The sequence below is a fragment of the Platichthys flesus genome, chromosome 15 (genome assembly GCF_949316205.1).
Source record: "Platichthys flesus chromosome 15, fPlaFle2.1, whole genome shotgun sequence".
NCBI lineage: Eukaryota > Metazoa > Chordata > Actinopteri > Pleuronectiformes > Pleuronectidae > Platichthys > Platichthys flesus.
The window spans coordinates 14,858,832-14,881,974 of record NC_084959.1 but is presented as its reverse complement, the minus strand read 5'-3'; the positions used below and the strand labels follow the sequence as shown (position 1 = coordinate 14,881,974).

Genomic DNA, 23,143 nt, shown 5'->3' with positions numbered 1-23,143 from the left:
ACCAATAATCTAAAAAAAATCGAAAGAGATGACTCGAGGAACTTCAGTACACAAGAAAACCCACAAGTCAAGAATCCCTCATATTCCCGACAGGCAGCAGTCTTGTTCACAGTGTCAGACAAAGACAGCTGTCAGTAACATTGACTGTGGCCACAGAGCGAAAACATGTTTTCAGCACTAGTGTGTGACACTGAGTGATGGCCTTTTTTGCTCGACTTCCTTTGACAGAATAGAAAGATACTTCCTCAAGCTTTATTTTCTCTTATATCATGAGGGCTGGAATAAATCTGCCCAAATCGGAAATCATGTGGCTTTAACTCGCCCTAATTCTTGGATTTGAATCCATTCTTTGAGATTAACGTATTGTTAAAAGGTTTATCTTTAAGACTTAACTAAGATAAGGTTCTTCCCAGAGCCAGAGGAGGAGGAGGAGAGGTACAGTGTTAACATGTGGATACAACAGAGACTTTTAGCGACTCCTCTCTTTAATGTCCGTGGTAACTCAAAAAAGGAAACACACTCAGTCTTGCCTATCCACATCAAGAGCACTAAAATACGTGTGACGCCTATTTTCCATTTCGTTGTCTCTAAATTTCCAAACCGACAACCTTGGTAGCCGCGCAAATTCAGGGAGTTTCAAGAAGAAGGTTTGTGCTTTTGTCAGAATTATTTCCTCTGACCCTCTATTATTCATTATTATAAAACATGTTAATTTGCAGTTAAAGTTGAACCATCTGTGCCTGCTCATCATATATTTTCTCAAAATCCAAACTGGCCACAGAGACCTCAGAGTTCTAATCATCCTTTTAATTACCGGTAACAGTTATTTTATTCCCATTAAGGGCCCCTGACATGAAATAGCCCAGATGCTAAGAGTATTCAGTGGTCGTCTTAACCACTGAGCTTCAGTAGCAGTGGACACATTCTCACTGACTGGCCCAGTAATGTACTTTATAGCCAAAACATGTGTGGTGGGATAAATGTCATAAGCTGTGTAGTAGCTGTGCATTTCCCCAACCCTAACCCAGTTTGAACCTGTGAGGGAGTGGGTGGACCATATCCTCTTCCCACCACCCATACATTACAGGGACATTACAGCTGGGATAGCTGCCAGGTCCAGGTGCCCATCCTTGAAAATGATCCCCGCTTAACAAGTTTCACTCAGAATGATGACAAGTTTTTTTTCCCACCCTGTTTGTGCTCGATGCTCCCAAACTGATTCCCTTGTATGGTATATTGACTGCAGCATAAGAAAAGGCACACTGGTCCCTCATTAAAACACCGTGGTCTGAGACCTTTTAAAGACACGTTATCATGCTCAGAGCTAAGGGGCACCTTTGTTGAGAGTTTAATCTCCCCTCAATAAATCTGCCGGTGGTAATTGGATGATACATAATAATCTAAATGATTGCCATTAAAAGCATATGCTCGTGTCGAGATGGCTTTGTCCCTTTCGTCCCGCGGATCATAATTACGCATCCCCAGAGTGATGCCGCGACTTGGCTCGCCGCTCCACCTGCTTTGTCTGATGGTCTGTAAACATTATCCATAAAAAAGGAAACATGGGAAAAAAGAATGGCCCATCCTCCTCTTCCTCTGAATGACGGTTTTATCACACCTGCACTTTCAGAGCTCAGGTCAATATCTTCATAAGTCGACGAAGAAAATAACTAGGGTAATTACTTTGGTAATAACTGGCCGAGATCCTCCGAGGATTATTCTTCCTTCATGGAGCACCTCATCAATTTCTTACCAGCAGAGAAGTAAGTACAAGAGGGGCTCAGAGACCCAGCAGAAACCAGCCTAATTCCATCACTGGTGTGTGCAGCAGCCCCATAGGGAACAGTTTAACCGAGACATCTGGCCGGCCTGTTGGAGTTGGTTGTGCACAGGTCAGAGTTCACATGTACTTACTCGTGCTGCTTGGGCGACTGACACTCAAGGCTACAAGAGGTTTACTGTTGTGACCCAGAATGCTGCACAACACCAGTTACAGAATACTGGACCTTTAGTAATGTTGGCTTATTTTGGGAGGCGGGGGGGGGGGGGGGGGGGGGTGGTTGGCCTGATGCGCCGTCCCCTACGCTAACAAGACTCCCCATAGCCTTTGTCATGTGACAGTGATGGGTCCAGTCTTGCTGCTAATGAGGACTTCTTCGCCATGGATGATGGGGCTGATAAGACATCTTTGTATGGCGAGGAGCTTCCTTTGTTTGTCGGATGGAACTGTCAGGTTCCTTCTGTGCTTTCTTAGAAATAATGCCACTAATAAGCTTTACTGGAGATCATTGTGGTAGGACAGTATCTCCTGTAAATGTTCTTTAGCACGCCAGCATAAGGGTAAGAAATAGGGTGATATAAATGAAATTCACCATGTGGCCACTCCGTGTGTATTTCCTACTCACTGAGAATCTGCTGAAACTACTCTTTTTACAGGTATGATGGTTTCTTGCTAAATTATCCTGCATAATTTAATTTCTTACTGCTGGCAGTAACGTTTTCTTTCTCATCCATCAATCCTAGTTTGTGGTTGTGTTATTAATATACATCCATGTTCTGAAAGAGTAAGATGCAAAATTTCCGACTTAAGTTTTGTGCATCGTAAGCATCCACGTTGAAATGAGTTTTAACAAAGTAATATCGTTTCACACCGGTGTTGTTGAGATCATTATTTCCTGAAAAATGCTCCTAAGAGTTTTTTTTCCCTACCAGGAACAGTTAAGGTAGAGAAGCTGAGACTGTATCTCTCTTGTCTCTCAAACCCCTGTGGACATCGCTGGAATTGTTTGGTTTGACTGAACGTGCATACATGCATATGTAATGATGTTCGCGAAAGCTTGTTTTCCGTGGGTGCTTTCGAATTGTTTGCTGAGAGCTGCGATTCATAATTGCTTCCCTTGTTTACTTGCTGTTTTCCTGTGGTGCTGTGAGGCCGCGAGCGTGGTTTGCAACCCCGGGGAAGGGGAGCTACTGGGAGCTTTAACAAGTGCCTGCGGGCCTGCAGTTCACAGGTCGTCACACCTTTGCATAGGCACACACATACATTCACACTCCTGCGCACCACACATACACACACAACTGAGATGGATCAATAACTATATGCCTCTGCAGCAAAGCTAGCCGGTTATATGCCTGGAGGATCCTCCTACACCACTAACACTGTCTTCAACCTTTTCTACTCATCTCTAGAAAAGAGCTACCACAGACTTTATTTATTCAGTCCCCATTTTTATTTGTTTAAGTTGACACGGTCTCATTAAAGCACAGTAATGTATTGATTTAGTGCAACAGCGACTCAAAGCATGACCCGGGTCAGGTAAGAAAAACTAGAGTGACATTCAAACAGATACCTGTGCCAATTCCCAACATCTCTCCTCAATTCAATCAAGCTGCACGAATGTTAACAGTTTTTCCAATGGTCAAAAACCCACAAATATCTACTAACACATGTTTTTATTGGCTTTGATCAGCATTGATAGCCATGCCTGGATGAACATGCTAATTTATTCAGTCGAATTGCTGCACCTTTCCTGGCTTGAACTTATGACGAGCCTTGAACCTAAATATCCAGGAACGTTTGTGTTCTTATTGATTTCTACATTCTGGGAAAAATGTGCAACAGCCGAGTATAATGCTAAATATAACAGCAATGCAGGACAGTGAGGCACAGTGACTCACTGGGGAAAAATACAGAACTCCTTTACTGGCAATGGGAAAGGATTCACTCGCCTTATTTGAGCAGGAATACCCACATTTAAAAAACTGTGTATACCTGCTAATTATGGCATTAAAGAGGTAATAGAAATCCGTGCCCTAAATATAAATAGTTTATTATCTGCATTATACTCTGGGAAACCAGTGGAAGATGTTAAAGAAAATGATGAAATAATTCTTTTATCAGCCCCTTTATGAGGCCATATACCCCTTCCACCAAGCTTCAAGATAACCCTTTCAGTAGTTTTGATCTCAACTACAAACCTGTAAAGCTTCATGACTGCATTTTGCTCATTTGTGATGCTACTCAGACAGTCATACAGGCTGAGGTAGTTCCTGCTACAGTAGGTATCTCTTTTGATTACTAAATATTAACATTAAGTTTCATGGTCGCTGCTACCTCAGTTCTTTGTTAAATCAACTGAAAAAATTGGTACTACCCACAACTTTCTGTTAAATACACAGTTCTAAATGTGGTTGTGCCGTGCCACAGAGCACACTGTGAAAACACAATTAAACACCACACACAGTTTAATTATTTGTGGTCTTTGGAATATCTTGTGCTCGTCACCCCCCAGGTGCTGCTCTCAGTTCCTCGCCAACAAAAACATGGCCAAGAGATGCTCATTGAGAAACCACTCATCTAAATAAGACTAGCCTCTAGGATCAGAAAGTCCCTTGGGCCTGTGGTTTTTCTCCGGGCTGTTTGAACTTCTTTCGCCTTAGTTTCCTGCTCTGAGGCCAATGTCCTATGACTGTTTGCAGAGGCCCTTTGGATAATTACTTCTGCAGATAAATCTGCTCTCCGTAGTCTTGACTTTTTCATAAATAATTACGAAGGCGCCCGCATCAGAATTGTGTGGTTAATATGCATGTTGTTTCATCCTCTGGTAATAAAGGTGGGCTTATTGGGTTGTCTAAGACAAACTGTTCGTCTGAAACAAACTGTTGTGGCCCTCTGAGCTAGTAGCGGTTGCTTTCAGAGTGATGCTGCTTCCCTTAGGATTTTGGATAAGGAGTAATTGGGAGAATTAATATCTTGAAAGGACAGCTTTTTAAAGGTCACCGTAATGGTATGGCCTCGGAGATGCTTCCCAAGGATAACTCCCTGTCCATCCACCCGTCTCCAGTCAGGCAGCAAATAGTCAATAGTGTCAATATTCGTTTCGGTAGGTCTTCTGCAGTTCGTCATTGCTTTCAGACTCAGTCAATGGATGCATTCTCACACATATCAATTCGACTGGCCGTGACAATTAAATCCAAGATTCGTTAATAAAGAAATGGTTCGGTATTAGTCCGTGCACATTATCCCTCTGCCATTCTGTCGGTCTTTCTTATCCTTCATTCATCTCACATCAGTCCCCAGCATTGCTGACAGGGTTCAGAGCCCCCTATGTGAAGACTGCAGCATAAAGACATTTTTTCCCACCAGAGCCCCATCTCGCCGACAGCCCAAAACATGCATACATTGCTTTAATTAGCAGATCTATTATTAGCTAGCATTTTAAATTCTGCAGGATTCACACGAAATGTACGTCCTGCGACTAACGCTGATGGTTTAGATAGATGTGGATTTATAACTATACAGCCATGTATCCAAACCTGTAATAAGGCAGAAGTGAGTGGAGTAATTCAGTATTAGATATGTACGTGATAATACAATAAATACCTCACCTACTGCACCATTTAGACAGTATGTTGTGTTATTGTTTTCCAATGTATATCTCATGTAGTTGTGATGCTTATTAACCTCTAAATTTCTCCGTGCAGTAAAATAATCTAAATTGAAATTGAAAAAAAATCATTAAAAATCACTTTTGAAACTGACCTGCTTTTAAATGAAAATTGTGAAATTTACATCATGTACTATTAATGGAATTATCACAGTATGACCGACGTGCTGTGAAAATAACTAGAGACTAGCTTTGGCTTTAGGTAATGTCCTTCACCAAGATGGATTTGATCATCCACCAGACATCTTAGAGGAGCGGTTGAGGAGCACCTCTTTTAAAAAAAAAATATATTCTGACAGCCTTGATCAGAGCACGCCTAAACCAAACCCAGTCCTTCACGTCCCAGTAAGCCTCCAGTAAAAAGATGAAGAGAGCAGGTGGATCAACAGGCCAGTCTGAGTGGCCTGTTCTCCTTAGTGGGAGAGAGAGGGAGAGAGAGGAGCTATCTAACGTTACCTTCATTAAACAGAGGCTGACGGCGGAATGCACACTCTCAAGGCATCTCAAGCATTTTGACTCACAGACTTATTAGTGAGAGGGAGATATTTGTACTGTGCAGGAGTCATATGATGTCTCACCTATGTAAATGTTGACCAAGACAGATCCTGTATCAGTTTGGTTTACTTAGATTCTAAAGCTAATTTCTGTCATTCACCATGATGAGCTACAAAGATTTTTTTGCGTAGTTGGTTGATACACAAACTAATAGCACCTGGCGGCAAAAAATTATTAGCAGAAAGCACTAAACATATATATGTAATTTGATTATGATATTACCTTTTGACATATGACATGCCATATGATATTCAATTGTAATAGTGATGATCATTGTACTATATACTTTTTGGATTACAGTATTTATATCGATCTGAAGTATCAATCATTCATTTTTTTTCTTTTGCTTGTTTGTTTGTTGGATTACGCAAACAATACACAACTGATTCCTTTGTGTAGGGGTGGAGCATGACCCAAGATTTTAAGTTTTCTCAAAGAATAATTCATTCCTCGTGATGACATGAATCTCTCGTTTTTAAAGGACTGACATATATGAGTGTGTGTAATTTGTTTAACATCCAAATCAAAATCCACATCTAGTGAATTTAGATGTGTCCTAATAAGGGGGATGTTTCGCACAGGTATGCACTCTACTGAGTGTCTTATTTATTTCCCTTCATTCTAGTTTTGATGTGTCACTGACAGCTTCACAAGAAAAAAAAACATCTTTAGTATTTTAATTCCAGAGTTTGTGTTATTAAGGTTCAAGATACATAAGAAACTTTTAACGTCAAAAGGAATGGGAAAAAAGAAAGCCTCTTGGATCTGTTTTTTCTAAGCCTACATTCCTTTTTTTCTCCTGTCGTGCTGGGTTACAGTGCAACAGAGGACTTTCTTTGGAAAGTCCATATAACTGGGGGTATAGCACTGCCGAAGCACAGCCACTGAAATCCTGTCATTTCTATAGAAAGCTGCCCCAGGTTAATGTGGGAGTAAAGAGTGTGGACAGGTACTGAGTCGGAGGAAGTGCAGTCTTCTCTGTTTTTGAAATGCATTAATTAGCTCATGTTCAGAATCTGTACGTGTGAAGACAGAGATAAAAAGAAACTTCAGACAGTCGTGAATCCTGCAGACATTTTGTTCTTATTTTCCACTTCAATAAGAACTGAAGCAGCAGGCTTAACTTCTAATCATCCAAAATACCTGCACTATTTCCTCACCTCAAGGGGCAGCTTTACTGTGACATGCAAGATGGGCATCCGCTGCTGTCTGCGATCTGATTGTAAAACTGCTTATTGCAATCAGAGTTTTTTTTCTTCATATCATTGCAATTACATGTAACAACTTCTCTTCAACCGGCATAATCACAGCCTTTTCAAATTGCACTCTCAACACAAGGAGTGCAGAAAATAACAGTTTACCTCAGAAACAATACTTAAAGCATTTATGTAGCAATAGTTTCACAATAGAGAGAAGTTTATACCCACACCCTTGAACTCCACTCCATACAACAGAGTAAATCAGGCTGAAGAGCTGGGCTCTATACTGTATGTCAACAACCAACAGAGGCCCCTGTGCCAATGTGCGATCTGCAGCAGCATCGCAAATGAAGCCAAATCAAAAGCTGTTCACACAGATAAACTCACGTATTCGATTCAAATCAAGCGTTTATTGTTATCGGACAGCTGCACAACGAAACTGAAGTGCAACTCCTCTCGGTGGTGCAAAGAGACAGCAGCAGTTAAAAGAAAAACAACTCCCTGCCAGATGAGCACTTTTAATCACCTCTTTATAAAAGAGCATATTGAAGGGTGAGCTCTGAACCTTTCACAGGGGAAAAGAAGGATTGAAGACTTTGTTCCTTCGTCGCAGAAAAAGGAAGCGAAAAAGCAATTTGTGTGGAACATGGCTGGAAGAATATTTGCCCAGTGGAAGTGATTGACACAGGCAGGATTGCTGTGAAAAAAGGGGTCAAGATATTATGGAGTTCCAGGCGCTGGTTCTCATCCACGCTGAACTCTGACTTCTCGGCCGCTTCCACCACGGAGCTTTATTGCAACTTGTAGACCTAGTCTTTGCAGGTCGGGCTTGTGTCTGGAAAACAAACATAAGACTTGGGTTTCCTCTTATGAACTTCGACATTATTTATTTTGTGGCTGTAATATCCCCACCAACCTTTTGGCAAACATGTTTGAAACGGGTAAAGACATTGGGAACACTTCCAATTCTTATTCATTATGTTTTATGTGCTGTAATCCGCCTTTATACTTAGGCTTTGCAAGCATCATCAATTGCACATTGGTAAAGCAAGTGCAACACAGAACAAAGTGGCAGCAGCAGCAGAAGCGGCACTAACAGCTGTGTTTTGATAAGAGTTACATTCTGTTCCTCGGCTTGACTGCTGCCAAATGCGTCAGGCACCCGTTACTCTTTTTGAAAGCTTCAGACTGTTGCCTCAAGACACAAAACGATGTGACAATGAATAATGAAATGGATTTAAGTTTTTGCCTCAGATTAGAGAGTTAATTTGTGAAGATACAAGTAAAGGTACTGAGTGTGAAAGTATATCCTAACTTAAAAAATTAAACCTTTCCCGACTTTGTCAGTTGCCTGTAAAAGCCTGTGGCCTCATTCCTGTGTAACAGACTCAACCCAATGGATGTGAAATCCAAGCTCGCTACCGTGTGCCTTTTCTCATTGCCTCTCTTTCACTTGGGAGAACAAAAAAGAAAAACAAATAAATCCTTAAAAAGAAAAAAAAACATTTAGTCTCCATTATAGCACTGTGCCAGAGCTTGGGAGTTGGTATAGTCTAAAATATAATACAACTGTAATAACACAGTGTATTTAGTTCACTCACGCAGGTTAGTCTGTAGTTGGACTTGCTATCTGCACGACAGATGCTGGTGGACCATCTTATCAGTGGATCGATGCACAGTCCAATAACCAAAGTGTCTCTGTCAGTCTCTTTTGAAAATATTCTTTATCCAGCTAAATGTTTTTGTGCGTGCTTTAACCAAGACGCACTGTTTAGTGATGACAGCAGACATTGCTGAACATCAGTATCCCGAGAGGCCGTGCAATCTGGTGAAATATGCTCACCAACTTCTTTGCCACAAGTTTAATGAGAAGATCTATTGGTTTGTTAAGTCATGATTTCTGGCTCTTGGTCCAAGCTCTGGTATTCTCAACATGTCAGAGTGCTGCATTTGTCCTTTGCTGACTTTAGCAAGCTCAACTTATATTAAGACATAGATTTAATGAGTCGACATATATGAATTAAGTTCCCTTTTTACCCTAATTGTTGACTCCTTAAAAGTACATGATGATGATAATAGTAACTGGTATTGGACGCGGATATAGATATTATGTCACATTTAACAATTTGACAGCCAATAACAAAATATCTTTAAGCTTGAGAGGTGCTGTTTGCCCTGGTTTCCATTCTTTTTGCTAGGCTAAACTCATCTGACTCAGCATGAAAGGATTATGCATATTCCCCAAAACAGTGAACTACTCCTTAAATGACAGACCCGAATATAATCCATCTGGATGGCTTTTAGTGGGTAAGTGGGTATTTGCTTTCTGTGAACACACAGGTTATCAACAATGGCAAAAAAATCTAAGTGAAACTACACAACGCTGAACTCTAATCCCCTGTGGCTCAATGTAGCTCCGACTAATGTCCTCTCCGACTATTACGCTAACGCCACGATTGCTTTTAGTGTTAATGCAGTCCAACAACCAGCCAGAGCTGTGGCCACTTCATTACAGACACTGTGATTGAGCTTCAGAAGACTGGCTGTTTTTTTACCTTGTTTATATCTGTGATATTGTTTAATGGGCATATCCAGCACATGCACGTTTTTGTAACTGCACGGAGACATTTCTGAAATAAGAGTTCTGTAGATGGGTTTGGTGCTTACTGGGGAAATCTCTCTGCCTTCACAGTACGACAGCCAGTTCACATCTGGACTGCCACTACCAGGGGCGCAATTAAGACAGGAATTAAATGTAGGTCACGCAGACATGCACTTGTGACATGCACTGATGCAGCATGAAACTAAGGTAGTATTAATTCATTAATTGAGTTAGTCACGCAAAAATGTTTCAAATTACATTTTTTAACTTACAAGCCTCAGAGGAGATGATGGAGACCCGACTGTAGGGGGACAAACGTACATTATCTGTTCAGCTGATATTTGTCAGGAGATTTAATATAATGAGTTTCTCAGACCGGAGTTGTCTTACAGGTTTAATTATTAGCTCTTCAGAGGGTTACACATTCAGCAACATGGTTCAGAGTGCAACCACGAGAAGTTAAAAAGGAAGGTTTTTATACAATGTGATAAACAGGAAACAAAACAGAAAGCAGACCGGAATCACTTCTGTGCATCAGCTAAGTGCACAAAAAACAGTAGTAAGACATTGATCAGTGGAATTTTCCATTATACTGATTATTCAAATGAGAGCAGACTAAACTGTAACTTGTTACTGAATCACACTAATATAAAAGATTAACCGAGGGTGGGTTTTTTATTTTCTTTAATAACAAACGATCTCCATGCCGTTTCAGCGCCTGCTCCGTTCATGGGAAGTTTGACTTTCAAGCTCTGCCTCAATGATAATCAACGGCCTATACAACCACTTTACTTTCCACTGAACAGTTAATGGAGTGGGGATAAGCCTCTCTCCGATGGGCTGCTGGCCTTTCCAGGCAGTTGTGCTCCAAAGGTGTTTCTCATCACAAATACAGGAGGCACGCTCCCAAGTATCAGCAACCTCTGTTTAGTATGTCGAAGCAATATGCAGGATTGGGTCTGGATATAAAAAGCCAAACGTGTAGACTCCTGGTGACAATATTTGACATTATCAGGCGACGTCTGTAAACCGTTTTAACAGTGCTTGGAATCTGCTATATATACTTACAAGCTATTATGACATTTTTTAAAACTGTATAAAGAACTAAACCAAAACCATTTGTAGTGTCCGTCATATTTAGCCTGATGGATTTATCCTCCAGTTAAAATGTCCTGGTGACCTAGTTGGCTCAGATGTTTATCGTGCACCAGCAATGTTCTGGTTTGAGTCTGCCCTGGGGATTTCATTGCTTGTTACCTTCCCAGTCTGCATTTAACAGATGGCAAGCCAGAGAATATTTTTTTATAGTACTGTGTAGAGACACTGTTAAAATAAAACATATGAAAACCATTTAGAAAAGGAATAAGCGTAATTATTTGCAGATGATTCTCACTGAAAGATCTCCTCGGAAAAGTAATTTAATAGAAACACTTAATCAATTATTTGATTGACTGATGAATCGTTGTCAATAATTTTAATAAGGCGCTCGGACAATCAAGTTATTTAAAAACATGAGATTGAGAATTGTTTTTCACTCTTTTCTGACATTAAAAGACGGAATGATTAATCGATTAATCATAAAAAATAGTGGACAGATTAATCAATAATGACAGCAGTTGTTAGTCTACACATTATAATATGATTCCTCGAGCCTTTGTCAGGCGTCTGCCTCATTCTCACTCAGCTCATATCTTGCACTGAACATCTGGGTGCTGCAGTTCGGAGGCGTTATCATCGCCTGTGACCTTGACTCCCCTCCAGAGACTGCCACATTGTGCATTCCGTTGTTAGAGATATCGCAGGAGAAGGAAACACAGATACACACAACATCCGAGTGATTAAAAACCACCTGTACAAATGCATTTTGAGGGGAGATCATATGTTGTAGCAGAGTGTAAGAGTGTGTGATCACAGACACCTCGCCCCGGACACACACACACACACAGGCCTAGAGAAACACACACATTCCTTCCCCCGCATAGAGTGAATGACAGTGTTCAACTGTTCCACTTAATTGTAGTTTATACTGCCTGAGAAAGAATGTCTGGCATTTATTGGTTCCCTATGTTTTACCTTGCAAATGAATGAGCGCGTGTGTGTGTGTGTGTGTGTGTGTGTGTTTGGAAAACGTGTCTCCACGGGATGAGTAACGCAAACGGTTTGTTTTCCATTTGAATGTATTTTCTTTGTTATTGAAATAGTTTGAAACTTTGAGAAATTGGCCAATTTCTTTTATTGCAGAGAGTTAGATGAGACAATTTATATTGTTCATTTATATAGGATGGCCTGGCTCACTCAAAATGTTTGAAAAATAAATGAAATGCATTTATATAAGCACTTTGAAAGTTCAACAGTTATTTTGTAGCTTTCCTTTGTTGTAGTATCTTATTAAACTCACGCTAGCCTGGGTAGCTTAGTCGATAGAGCAGCACGCTTTCAATCTAATGGTTCAGGGATCCTGTCTCTGTTCACCTGGTGCAAAGGTTCCGATACTTTCATTTGCCTAAATTTCCTTCGGGATCAATAAACTATCTGTCTATCTTTCTATCCATCTAAATATCTGTCTATCTATCTAATACACATCCAAGCAATCTTGATAGTCTTATCTAACTCTCAGTAACAAAGCGAATACGTGTAGTGAAATTAAAGTTTGGTCAGAGGCTTTTATCTGAAATGTATAAAGTGTAGGAACATGATCTTTCAGTGCCATTATTTAAAACAAATGTTCAATGTATTTCTCTTATTTGAACTGTGGTCGGACTTACATTATTTTCCCTTCAAGTTTTTAAATGACAAGTCGATCAATATGAATAATACAGTTATCATCATTGGAAGGTTTTAAAGCCAAAATATATATATTTTAAGGAAATCATTTCTAGTGCATATTACTATTCAAATTGGAGAAGTTAGTTACAGATGAACACGTGTATGGCTTTTAGAATAACCGTTGTATAACCTTTTATTGTAGAGTCTGCACAGTTTTATAAAGCAGGTCCCTGGTCTCACTTAAAGCCCCTTTGATGTAACACTGAATCCACATTAGTCAGAACTTGGCCTAAGAAGAGAGGATTTGTTGAATGTTTTTTTTGACATTTCTGTATAATCAGATGTGCTTTAAATACCAAAGGTTGTGCGGCAATGCAAGCACTTGCATAACATAACCCACTTGTCACACTATTACTTTGCTGCTCAGGGTAAAGTGTCACCGATTGTCTAGTCTGGATCTGTGAAGTGCATTTTTAGGATGGAAACGCTGACAGCACTTCTTTTTCAGGCAGACGCTTTTGAAACTGAAACTTAACTTTCAGTGCATGTCAGGAAAAGATGGAGGACTTTCCACATCCTGTTTGACACTGTCTGAAAATCAATTTCAAAATACTGAATCAATGTAAAACAACTTGTGAAGTTTACTTACTTCACCTGAGGTTTTCCAGCAGCACCCGTTGGTGTGATGGTGGTGTTTGGTTGTGACTCTGTGCCGACGACAGCCGTGGACGACAGCCGTGGCCCGAGGCGCGATTTTTTGTGGGTTGTCCGTCTGTCCATGTGTCCGTCTGTCTCATTCTTGTGAATATGATATTTCAGGAATGCCTTGAGGGAAATTTCATCACATCTGGCATAAATGTCCGGTTTGACTGGAAGATGAATTTATTAACATGTTGTAGGTCAAAGGTGACATAAATTATGGCATAATGACATTTTCAAAAGGTCAAAGGTCTACTTCAATGCTTTACAAATACACCCATGGTCTATACAGCTTATCCTCTTGAGGCTTGTGGGATAACTGTAGTCAATCTCAGTTGATAGTGGGCGAGAGCTGGTGTTTACCCTGGACAGGTGGCCAGTCCGTCAAAGGGCCGACATACACACAGAGAACATGCAAGACTCTGGACGAACCGCGTTTCTAACTTGGAATCTTCTTGCTGTGAAGAGGCAATAGTGCAAACCACTGCACAACCATGTTTCTTCAAATGCACCATTTATTGAATTCCGTCTCTAGATCTATTATGAGTCTGGGCAGACGTGGATGTAAAGTGCAGTTTTCTGGCAGACATTTACAACCATGAGACGGTTATTGTAGCCTCTGAAACTCTCTGTTGTCTGCTCTCTCGTCTCCCTCTGTTCTTTTTGGTTCTCTGCTTTGTTGAACCGGCCTTGGATAGTTGTCTGTGTTGTATGTGGTGTCATTCGACTCACGAGGGCGATGCTGTGAACTGTGAAGCTTCTGAAAATCTCTGTCTCACCATTAAAAGTGTGGACTTTGATCCACAGTCAAGACCACGGCTCGCAAAAAAAGAAAACTAAATGACTTTCACAGACCGAAGCAAAGGGATTGCTGTAACGAGACGTGGCTGTTCCATTTATTGCACACTCTTAAGCCCTTCCACAGAAATCAGCGTCCGTTTTAACAGCCGTGCCTGACTGCTACTCTACCCGAGTGGCGTTGGTGCTCGAGTACAGGTAATCCTGCGGCACCACGGGGAGAGATTTACCAATTCCACCAGCGGGGCTCAGGTAGGCTCGGTGTCAGAGTCCCCGAACAAACCGAGTTTGTCACACAGCTGTCAGCTGCAACAAGGGGGTGGTACTAAGTCTGCGGTGTTCTACATTAATAAACGTCACCCACTGCTCTTCTCGTACTCACTTGTTTGGGAAAACCACACAGACAATTAGTCTCCTTCTATAAGACCTGACTTGAGGTCTTTGAGTGTGAATCGGAGTTGAAAACTGGAACCCAAGAAACCGATGCTTCAGGAACTTTATGGTGTGCGTCCATGTATCTGTCATCAGTTCTGAAGCGTTTTACCTTTGTATAGTCACATTTTTCAAACTGAGCAGACGGCTGGTGCTGGTGCAGAGCTAATTTGATTGTGACATTTGATATTTTCTCTGTATATTTCCTTGGTTTGGGTCCAAACAGACATAGTATCCTGCATTCATGCACTCTAAATATATACAGTACTGTACTGTAAATGATACTGGGGTAGGTTGGTGTAGGACCACCAGCGTTGCGGTAAATTACACTCATATTTGTCACATTGTGTTATTACACTCTCAGTGCTCATAATTTGTTGCTTTAAAACCCCTACCCTCCCCCATTATAACCTCTCCCTTTCCTTCTCCCTTACTCCTATAATTTATCCCCTCATGCTTTCTTTTCTTTTACATATTCACCAAGCCTTCTTGAATAAAATACAAAATGCCTACCTTATCATTCCAACATACAATGCCTTTTTATTCACCCCCCCCCCCCCCTGCACATTTTATTTAATTCTCTAAAGAGAGATGCACAATTTTGGAGAAAACAGACTCCCCGTCCTCCCTCCTTTCTCACCGACTGAGACAAAACTACAGACATGCTCATTTCTCTTTTGTGTTTGAAAGACTTCATCCACCTTCCCTACCTAGATCTTCACTGAACAACATAACTGCCTCAGGGATGACTGACAGGAAGAAAAAAAAAACACATTTGTAGGGGTACAGGTGCTACAAATGACCTTTTAGTGTGTATGTTCTCCATTGTGCATCTGTGTTCGTGTTTTTGCATGCTGATTGTATGCTGGCTGCTGGCCCTTTGCAGATAAAGCCTGGTCTTCTGGGGGCCCACTTGTGGCGTGCTGATATTGCCTTTCTGTAATGCCAGGGAAGCTTAGGGAGTTGCATGGACCCTTAGGCATCAGCCCAACACAATTAAGAACAAGGAAAGCAACATGCGGGCTGTGAACAGGGACCGACGGCCACAATGACCCACCTTGTTTATATTGTTCTCTAATTCTTTTAAACGTCTAGACAGTGTATAAAATTGTCCTAGAATTGTATTTGTATTTAAATATAGATTTAGCTTTTCTTTGTCTTTAGTTTTGATGGCTAAATGTTTAGTTTTTTTATGTGGTTTAGGATTTTCCCCCCCCATTTTCTAAATTAAAGTCTTTCAGCATGAACTGTTGGTAAGAGTCTTTTTGCTGTTATAATAGAGCGTGGAAAAAATATCAGTTTTCATATATGTCCCTTTTTTTAAGTATAGAGACAGACTTTTGTCCCTCAGTGAAGGCTGTGGTTTTAAACCCTTTTGGCACAGAATGACAAGCACTTGATAAAAAGCTAAACAAATCTGAGGTAGATCAGTTATGTGCTATATCTCGTATCTAGCATTTTATCAATAACTTTTGTGATATTGCTATTGATGAAACATATATTGAATACATTTATACTGTTTTTTTGAAAGAGACCAATCGTACTTTGCTGTGCAGATCTGAATTTTTTTTATGGAAACATAGGTTAGGTCACCACTTTATCACAGGTATTCATGGTGTCCAGAGGAAGAATCCTTATAACCCTACCTTCCGTCTTCACGTCCACTATTTTTAATTAATCACTAAATACATAACATCACGATCAGCCTCAAATATAAGCCTTCTTTCTGATTTGCGGTAATCATCAAATATTATGAGCTGTACACACCGTCGTCACATTAGCATTATTCTCAAAGCCCCGCTACAACATCAAAGTGCTGGCTCCTTGTTTTAAGTCAACTCCCTTCATCTTCTCTTTTACTGGGGAGGATGCATGAGCGCCTCTTTGACAGCGCCACAGTTTAATTTGTGCTTCCTTGGCTCATGTCTCATCCTTCAACCAGTTCTTGTGGAAATACATCCATAGTTTTTTTCGTAATCCAGCCATGCTAACAAACAAACACAGATAGATGTGAAAACCTAATTGGCGGAGGTTATGAGTCCTATCTGCATTGGGCATGTTTTTGTTATGTGCTGCATTAGTATAAAATAATAATAAATACTGAGGAGCGTGTTTTGGTTTTCAGTTCATTAGCATGTACCATTTTAGCTATGTTGACCACTTAACATTAAAGCAAGAAGAGACAAATTAAACCAATTAAAGAAATAATGATAATGTTATAATCAGGCAAATGGAAATGCTTATCTCACCAATTCACATTGATTTAGTTTGAGTGCTACTTTCCAGGTAAAATGGTTTTGGATGCAACACACGCAGTCATCATACCATAAAAAAAATGTATGGTACGACTGTGCACTTATCATGCACCAGACTCTTTGTGTGGAGAAGGGGGGGGGGGATTCCACCTCCCAAATAATATCACATTTTCCATTATAAGCTTGCGGGAGATACAGTTAATGCAGATTTGTGCAAACACACAAAAGTGCACCTTGCTACCGAGGGGATCAAAATCTCGCCCGTGTCATGCGAGGTGCTCTCTCTGGGTAAACACTTGTCTGTGTCGGATTTATTGGTTGCAGCGGGGAGTGTTGGAGCTCATCACTGTCGAGCACGGTAGTGATTATCTGCTTTACAGGGCCATTGGCACATTAAAGCATGACCTGCTGAAGACCGGGTAAGGCTAGTGTTTGCAGCTGCAAGTGAAACAGTGACTTCATGACTGACATTAATGCCACATTTCCGACACCCTTCCCAGCCTCCCTTCGCTCTCTCCATGTGTGTGTTTGTTGTTAGCACAACAGCGGGCGCATTGCCAGCTAGATTCTGCAACACAATAACACATGCGATTCCTTTGTTGAATCCACAACAGATTCTGCTGCATTTGTACACTACTGGAGGGAAAGAGGTGAGAAAAGGAGTGTGGGGGGGGGTTGTCAGTGTTTGGACGTTTGGTCGTGGTTGGTGGTGGGCTACCTGCCTGTGTAAGGGGGTTGGAAAGATAGGGATGGAATGTTAGATATATATATGGAGGCATTGCAGCATTGTACCTGGACCTTATTAGGGTGGTTCTCTTTGTCCTTTGCTTCACAGGGAGCTCATTGTTATACAAAGCCTCTTTGAAAAGACCAGGAGAAGAGCATGATTGACATCTCAACTGTGTGGCAGGGAATTAGAGGCTATTTGGTGGTTGTCAGTGTGGGTACGACTGGAAGTATTGATTCTATGGCAGGGTTTAACAATTTCAGAGGTTTGGAACAGTAAAATAAATTCACACGAAGAAACACACACACACACACACACACACACACACACACACACACACACACGAGTGGGTATACACACATGCACCCAAGTAACTCCAGTAGAGTGATGGCTCATGCTGAGGATGGACATCCTTTCCCGGTTGCTTGAATATCAGAAAAAGACATTTAAGGAGAAAAAAAATACCACAAGATATAGATGTAATATTAGATTTTCCACCATGTGTATTTCCCTGGTCATTTATGAACTCCACTGTGAAAATACACCCACACATCATGCATTTGGGAATGTATGCTTTTCCTGTAATATTAGCTGTAGAAGGAGCTGTTCAGTATGTGTAAAACTATTGGATTTAAATTGTTAAAATATCATACTGGTGGAATCACACAGCAAGACACTGTTATTCCATTATAATTCAGCCTGGGAGCTTTTATCAACAAAAAAAATGTAGAGTACACGTATTTCTCTGCAAATGCTTTGAGGGTAGACATGTTTTGAAAGATATTACTTACTGAAGACTTAACATGTCAGCATTGTCTTTTTTTTTTTTTTAAATTTCCAATGCCTCATGAGGTTCCAACTGGTGAAACAAAAGCGAAAAACCTTTTATGAATGCTTTGTGATTGGAAGGTAATTATATTGTCAAACTGGATTATTTCTAAGACAAAGCACTTGCGCAGCTATAATAATCCACCTTATCTAATTCCTTTAGAGCTGCTGCTGTTTTGATTCGTTTTGATTAGTACTCCTCTTTATTGCATGGAGGGAGTGAATGATATATTGCACAATGGCTATTTATAGTGTGTTTTCTTGTGTTCCATGTGTGTTATGTGGCTAATTTGGCTGCAAATTGAATACTTGAAACTGATCTTCATCTTTGTTTTAACACGTTGGCACTCTTCCAACTCTCTAGGGTCTCGTCTTCGCCAGGAAGACTTCCCTCCTCGCATCGTGGAGCACCCCTCCGACCTCATTGTGTCCAAAGGGGAACCCGCCACTCTCAACTGCAAGGCCGAGGGCCGTCCAACCCCGACGGTGGAATGGTCCAAAGATGGGGAGCGCGTCGAGACGGACCGCGACAACCCCCGATCGCACCGCATGCTGCTGCCCAGCGGGTCGCTCTTCTTCCTGCGCATCGTCCACGGACGGCGGAGCAAGCCCGACGACGGCAGCTACGTGTGCGTGGCCCGAAACTATCTGGGCCAGGCGATCAGTCACAATGCGTCACTGGAAGTAGCCAGTAAGTCCTGCTGGTGTGTGTCGTTGTGAGGTGGTGTGTGTGTGTCACAGTACTAAGAGATATTCCTTATTTTTGCTATTCCATTCAATCTTATACAATACACATGCACTTTAGCAGGGTGTATTTTTCAAGTGCATCTAACATATGCATCTAAATTTATTAGAAATAACCAAGAAGCTGTTTCTAATACACAGGCAAAATATACACATATCCAGATAAACTAATTCTCATAAATATGATGATAGCACAAAATATATTTTGCCCTGGATATAATAATGAGGATTATTTTGTAAATCCAAAAGTCTGAAATATGTGCTCATTGAAACCTTTACATAACCACTTGAGTAATGTGTTAAAGCAACACATAATTAAAGGAAAAATAAATGTTTACTTATCACTATCACATAATGAGTGCCTTCTCACCTACGCAGCTAAAGGATCATTCTAAGAGCCTGCCTCGGTTTGCTACCTTTTTACAATATGGGCCATTTTTATGGTTGAGGGACAGGTGGAAGTTCCCAGTGCCATCCACCTGTCAGGCACGGCAACAGCTGTGTGTCTGCTTTGGTCCCAGGGTTTAAACCAGGGCCCAGCAGGTTCCCAACAGGTGACGGTGTCTATACTCGCTGAATCACAGAGTTGCAAAGAGTCAAGTGTGTGCCACTGCCAGATAAACAGCCTTTCACTGCAGTATGTCGCAGGCAGGAATCTGTCGGGTTGCTTGCAGCGACCAAACATATGTGCGCATGTGTGTAAAGGTTAGCTGTATGTGATGGAATGAAGCCTGTGGAGAGGCAGGGGGTTAAAGGTCAGGGTTTTACGACCATCAGAATAGGGTGAGTGCAGAGGGTGTGTGTGTGTCCCCATAGAGCAGGGGCTTTGCCAAGTCCAAAAACAGTGGGAGCTGACTGGTAAACAGAATGAAGAATGCACGGAAATAAGGAAGTGATGGTGTTAAGGGTTAACAACTGCACCCAAGCCCCTGCACGCTGCATAGCTCCCCCAACCTTCACTGTCGATCCCCTGGTCGGCTCAGCTGCGTCAGCTCGCGGAGCTCTTCCCAGGCCCGGTCTCCTGGGGAGATATTCTGCGAAGGTTTTAGAATAATAATAACCCTCTAGTATCCGTTTCACCTTTTGAATTATAATGAAAGAGATGGTCAAATGGTAAGATGGTAATGCTAGATCAGCGCTCCTACCCTTAGAAGCTAGGCCCTCTAGGGGGAGAGTTTATTACTGGTGGTTCACTAAATTTACTGCCAGGTTTTGAGGTGGAGAGGCAAAACAGAGCGGACTTGTTGAGGCTTCCTGGATGAGTTATGTCTCGTTTGCTTCATCCCTCAGAGGTCACGCAGATTCATGGGTCACCCCGGGGCTTGAGGGTAAAACCGAATCCCCTTTGGTGAAAGCTGCTGACAGAGGGAGTTCAGGAAAGCACTGAGGAACTGGGGAGTGTTAAATGGAGGATTGACTCCAAACAGTCGATACACGTGTCAAATAATTTATCTTGTCTTGTTAAAGTGTCAGTTGTTAATTCTGTGTTGTGTTTTAATTGCCTTACTTTTTTTAAGTGGCGGGAACTGCATCCACATTTGTGTGATACGCAGTAAGTTACACTGTTTGAATAATTTGTATTGACTTACAGCCCCGTGCACACGCGCATTTCAGTATCATCAAATTAACATCACGTTTCACTTATTATCTTTGTCACTCAAAAATCACTGAGGCAATAACAGGAGCTGACAAGCGTCTAATAATAGAGACAACTTGTGAATTGCAACAATATTCCAGATAATAATTTATAGTATAATATAAGACTGAACAGCTATTAAATTGACACCATATGCTACATGAAGTATATCTATTATAATAATTTGAGTCCGTATCTCCATCATAAAATGCTGCCATCGAAACATATGCTTTATAAATGATCAATCATTTATTTATTTATTTGTGGCAAGATGCACTAAATATGGTTTATTGGGATTCAGTATTTAATTCTAAAGTACAATACAATAATGTATATTTTATAAAGTTGTATTTACAGAAATCAGTATCACAACTAAAACATAACTAAATCCCTATAATCAATATATTTTAGCTATACCAATTGCTGCCTGTCTGTTGGTCAGTCCGTCCACCACCTAGGTCTAAAACAAATTATCAGTATCTATCACTTGCCATGTTATTTTCAACATATTTTCTGGGCTCCCAGATGATGCATCCAAATGACTGCTGATCCCCTGACTTTCCCTAAAGTCAGGGGATCCATTTCCTATCAAGGCCCTTAATAAATTATTGAACACATGTCTCACACTAACCTCTGGAACTGCTTCTCTTTGAGGAGACCTCTGATGTCAGATGGTAGTGATGATGACAGTGCCGATGACTCAAATAAGGGGAAATAGCCACGATTAGACGGCACGTAATCTGTGGGTTTCACCACAGGCCAAAGACTCTTTCCGTGTTTTTTCACTGTCATCTGCAAAATCATTATTCTGCTCTGATATATTATTTTAAGGCAAACTGACATTTAACTTTTGGAGTTAGGAATAACTTTGTCCAGTTGTACGAGCTCTTGAGCGCCAGAGAGGCACATTCACAAATTCTACTTCTAAATGAGATTATATCTTTTTAGCTTTTAGCTCACACCTTAAAACCTGTGTTGCTTCGGACAGAATGTGACCCAAGAACTACGCGACTGAGTCCCTGCAAACCTTTTGAGATGGTCTCATTTCCACAGTTCAACTCAGCAATAACATTTTTCATCGAAAGTTTGACATTCCGCAACTCCTTTTCTTTTCATGATGGTCTCGATGATGCTTGTGGCAATGCAATGCAACAGCTATTACTCTATATTGTCGCCTCTTAACTGCAGTCCTGTGACTTAATTTTTTATTTTTTTTAAATTTCTGAATCAATGCATTGCCTTGCAGGCCAAATCAAACTGTCTCACAGGCAGTATATAACACAAAAGCCCGGCGCTCACCCCTGCCTCTGAGCATTGGTCTTTTAATCCCGTATTGACAAACTAAATGTGAAAGCCACAGTGGGAAATAAATTACCTATAAAAGTCTTAACCGAATTCAAGTTCATAATTTACTAGTGTATCATTTTCTCCTGCCACTTTGATTTAAGCCACGCAAAGGAGAGATGATGAAAAGTAGGGATACTGCTGACAATAGACTGTGCTGGAGGCCGACAGATGTAAAGTGATGGGCGAGGGAAAGGAGTGACAGAGACAGATGGAAACAGGGAAGAGAGGAGAAGAAGAATCTGTCCTTCAACGCACACGAGTGAAACTTGTTTGCAGAAAATTGAGGTGACGTGGTAGAGACAGTGACAGATGTAGTATGTGCCGGTGCCTGGAGCGTGACCATGGGGTTGAAATGCTAAGCGCACACACACACAACATGCTACCAGCACAACGTGCACACAGAGACACAGGCTAGTGAAGCCCTCTCTGAAAGTGAAAGAGATGAAATGAGAAAGAGAATAAAAAAAGACATATAACTTAGTTCCCTTCCAATAAATGTCACAGAAGACACTCAGCATATTTTCTGTTTTTTCCCCTGCCCGCGGGGATCCTGGAGGACCCTGGGAAATGAACATATGTCCTATTGACCTCGGCCACTTGATTCAATCATGGAGCGCTTTATTGAGGTGAAGGCAAAGTCACAGCCTGTGTACTCTAAAGGTTATTGAATAGTAGACCTGTTTTTATGTTCAGTAAGGGAGAGAGGAATAAATGTTATTCTTAAACTAATTGGACGCTGCCATTTGCTGAGGGAAAGCGAGGCTTGCGGCCGAGCGGATGGTTAGCCCACAATGCTGCAGTGATGAAGTAATGAGCCACATGCAGGGAAAGAAAACTATACAGCCACACCACTGCTCGTGTTTATGAAAGTATGACGTGAACGGCAGAGACACCCCCTCTTCATCTGTCTGTAGATTAATTAGGATACAAGCAAAAGCATTTTACACTTTATCCTAACAATATAAGAGATGTTTAACTGAGAATTTGTATCCGCTGCTGCTGTTAAGCTGTGCGCAGTGGTTTTTTCCCATTTTTACTGTAACACAGACAGATAAAAAGCTTAAGATTTATTTTGACAAAATCCTGGATCCTCCCATTCTTTCGGATC

General features: G+C 41.1%; 1 protein-coding gene across 1 annotated transcript in view; it reads left to right on the top strand.

Annotated features, from left to right (window-relative positions):
* LOC133969794 (roundabout homolog 1-like) overlaps window positions 1-23,143 on the top strand; it is an 85,221-nt gene that overhangs the window by 6,779 nt on the left and 55,299 nt on the right. The window contains exon 2 of the mRNA XM_062406493.1: window positions 18,673-18,999. Within this exon, the coding sequence (XP_062262477.1) occupies window positions 18,673-18,999 (327 nt within the window). The remainder of the gene's footprint in view (window positions 1-18,672; window positions 19,000-23,143) is intronic.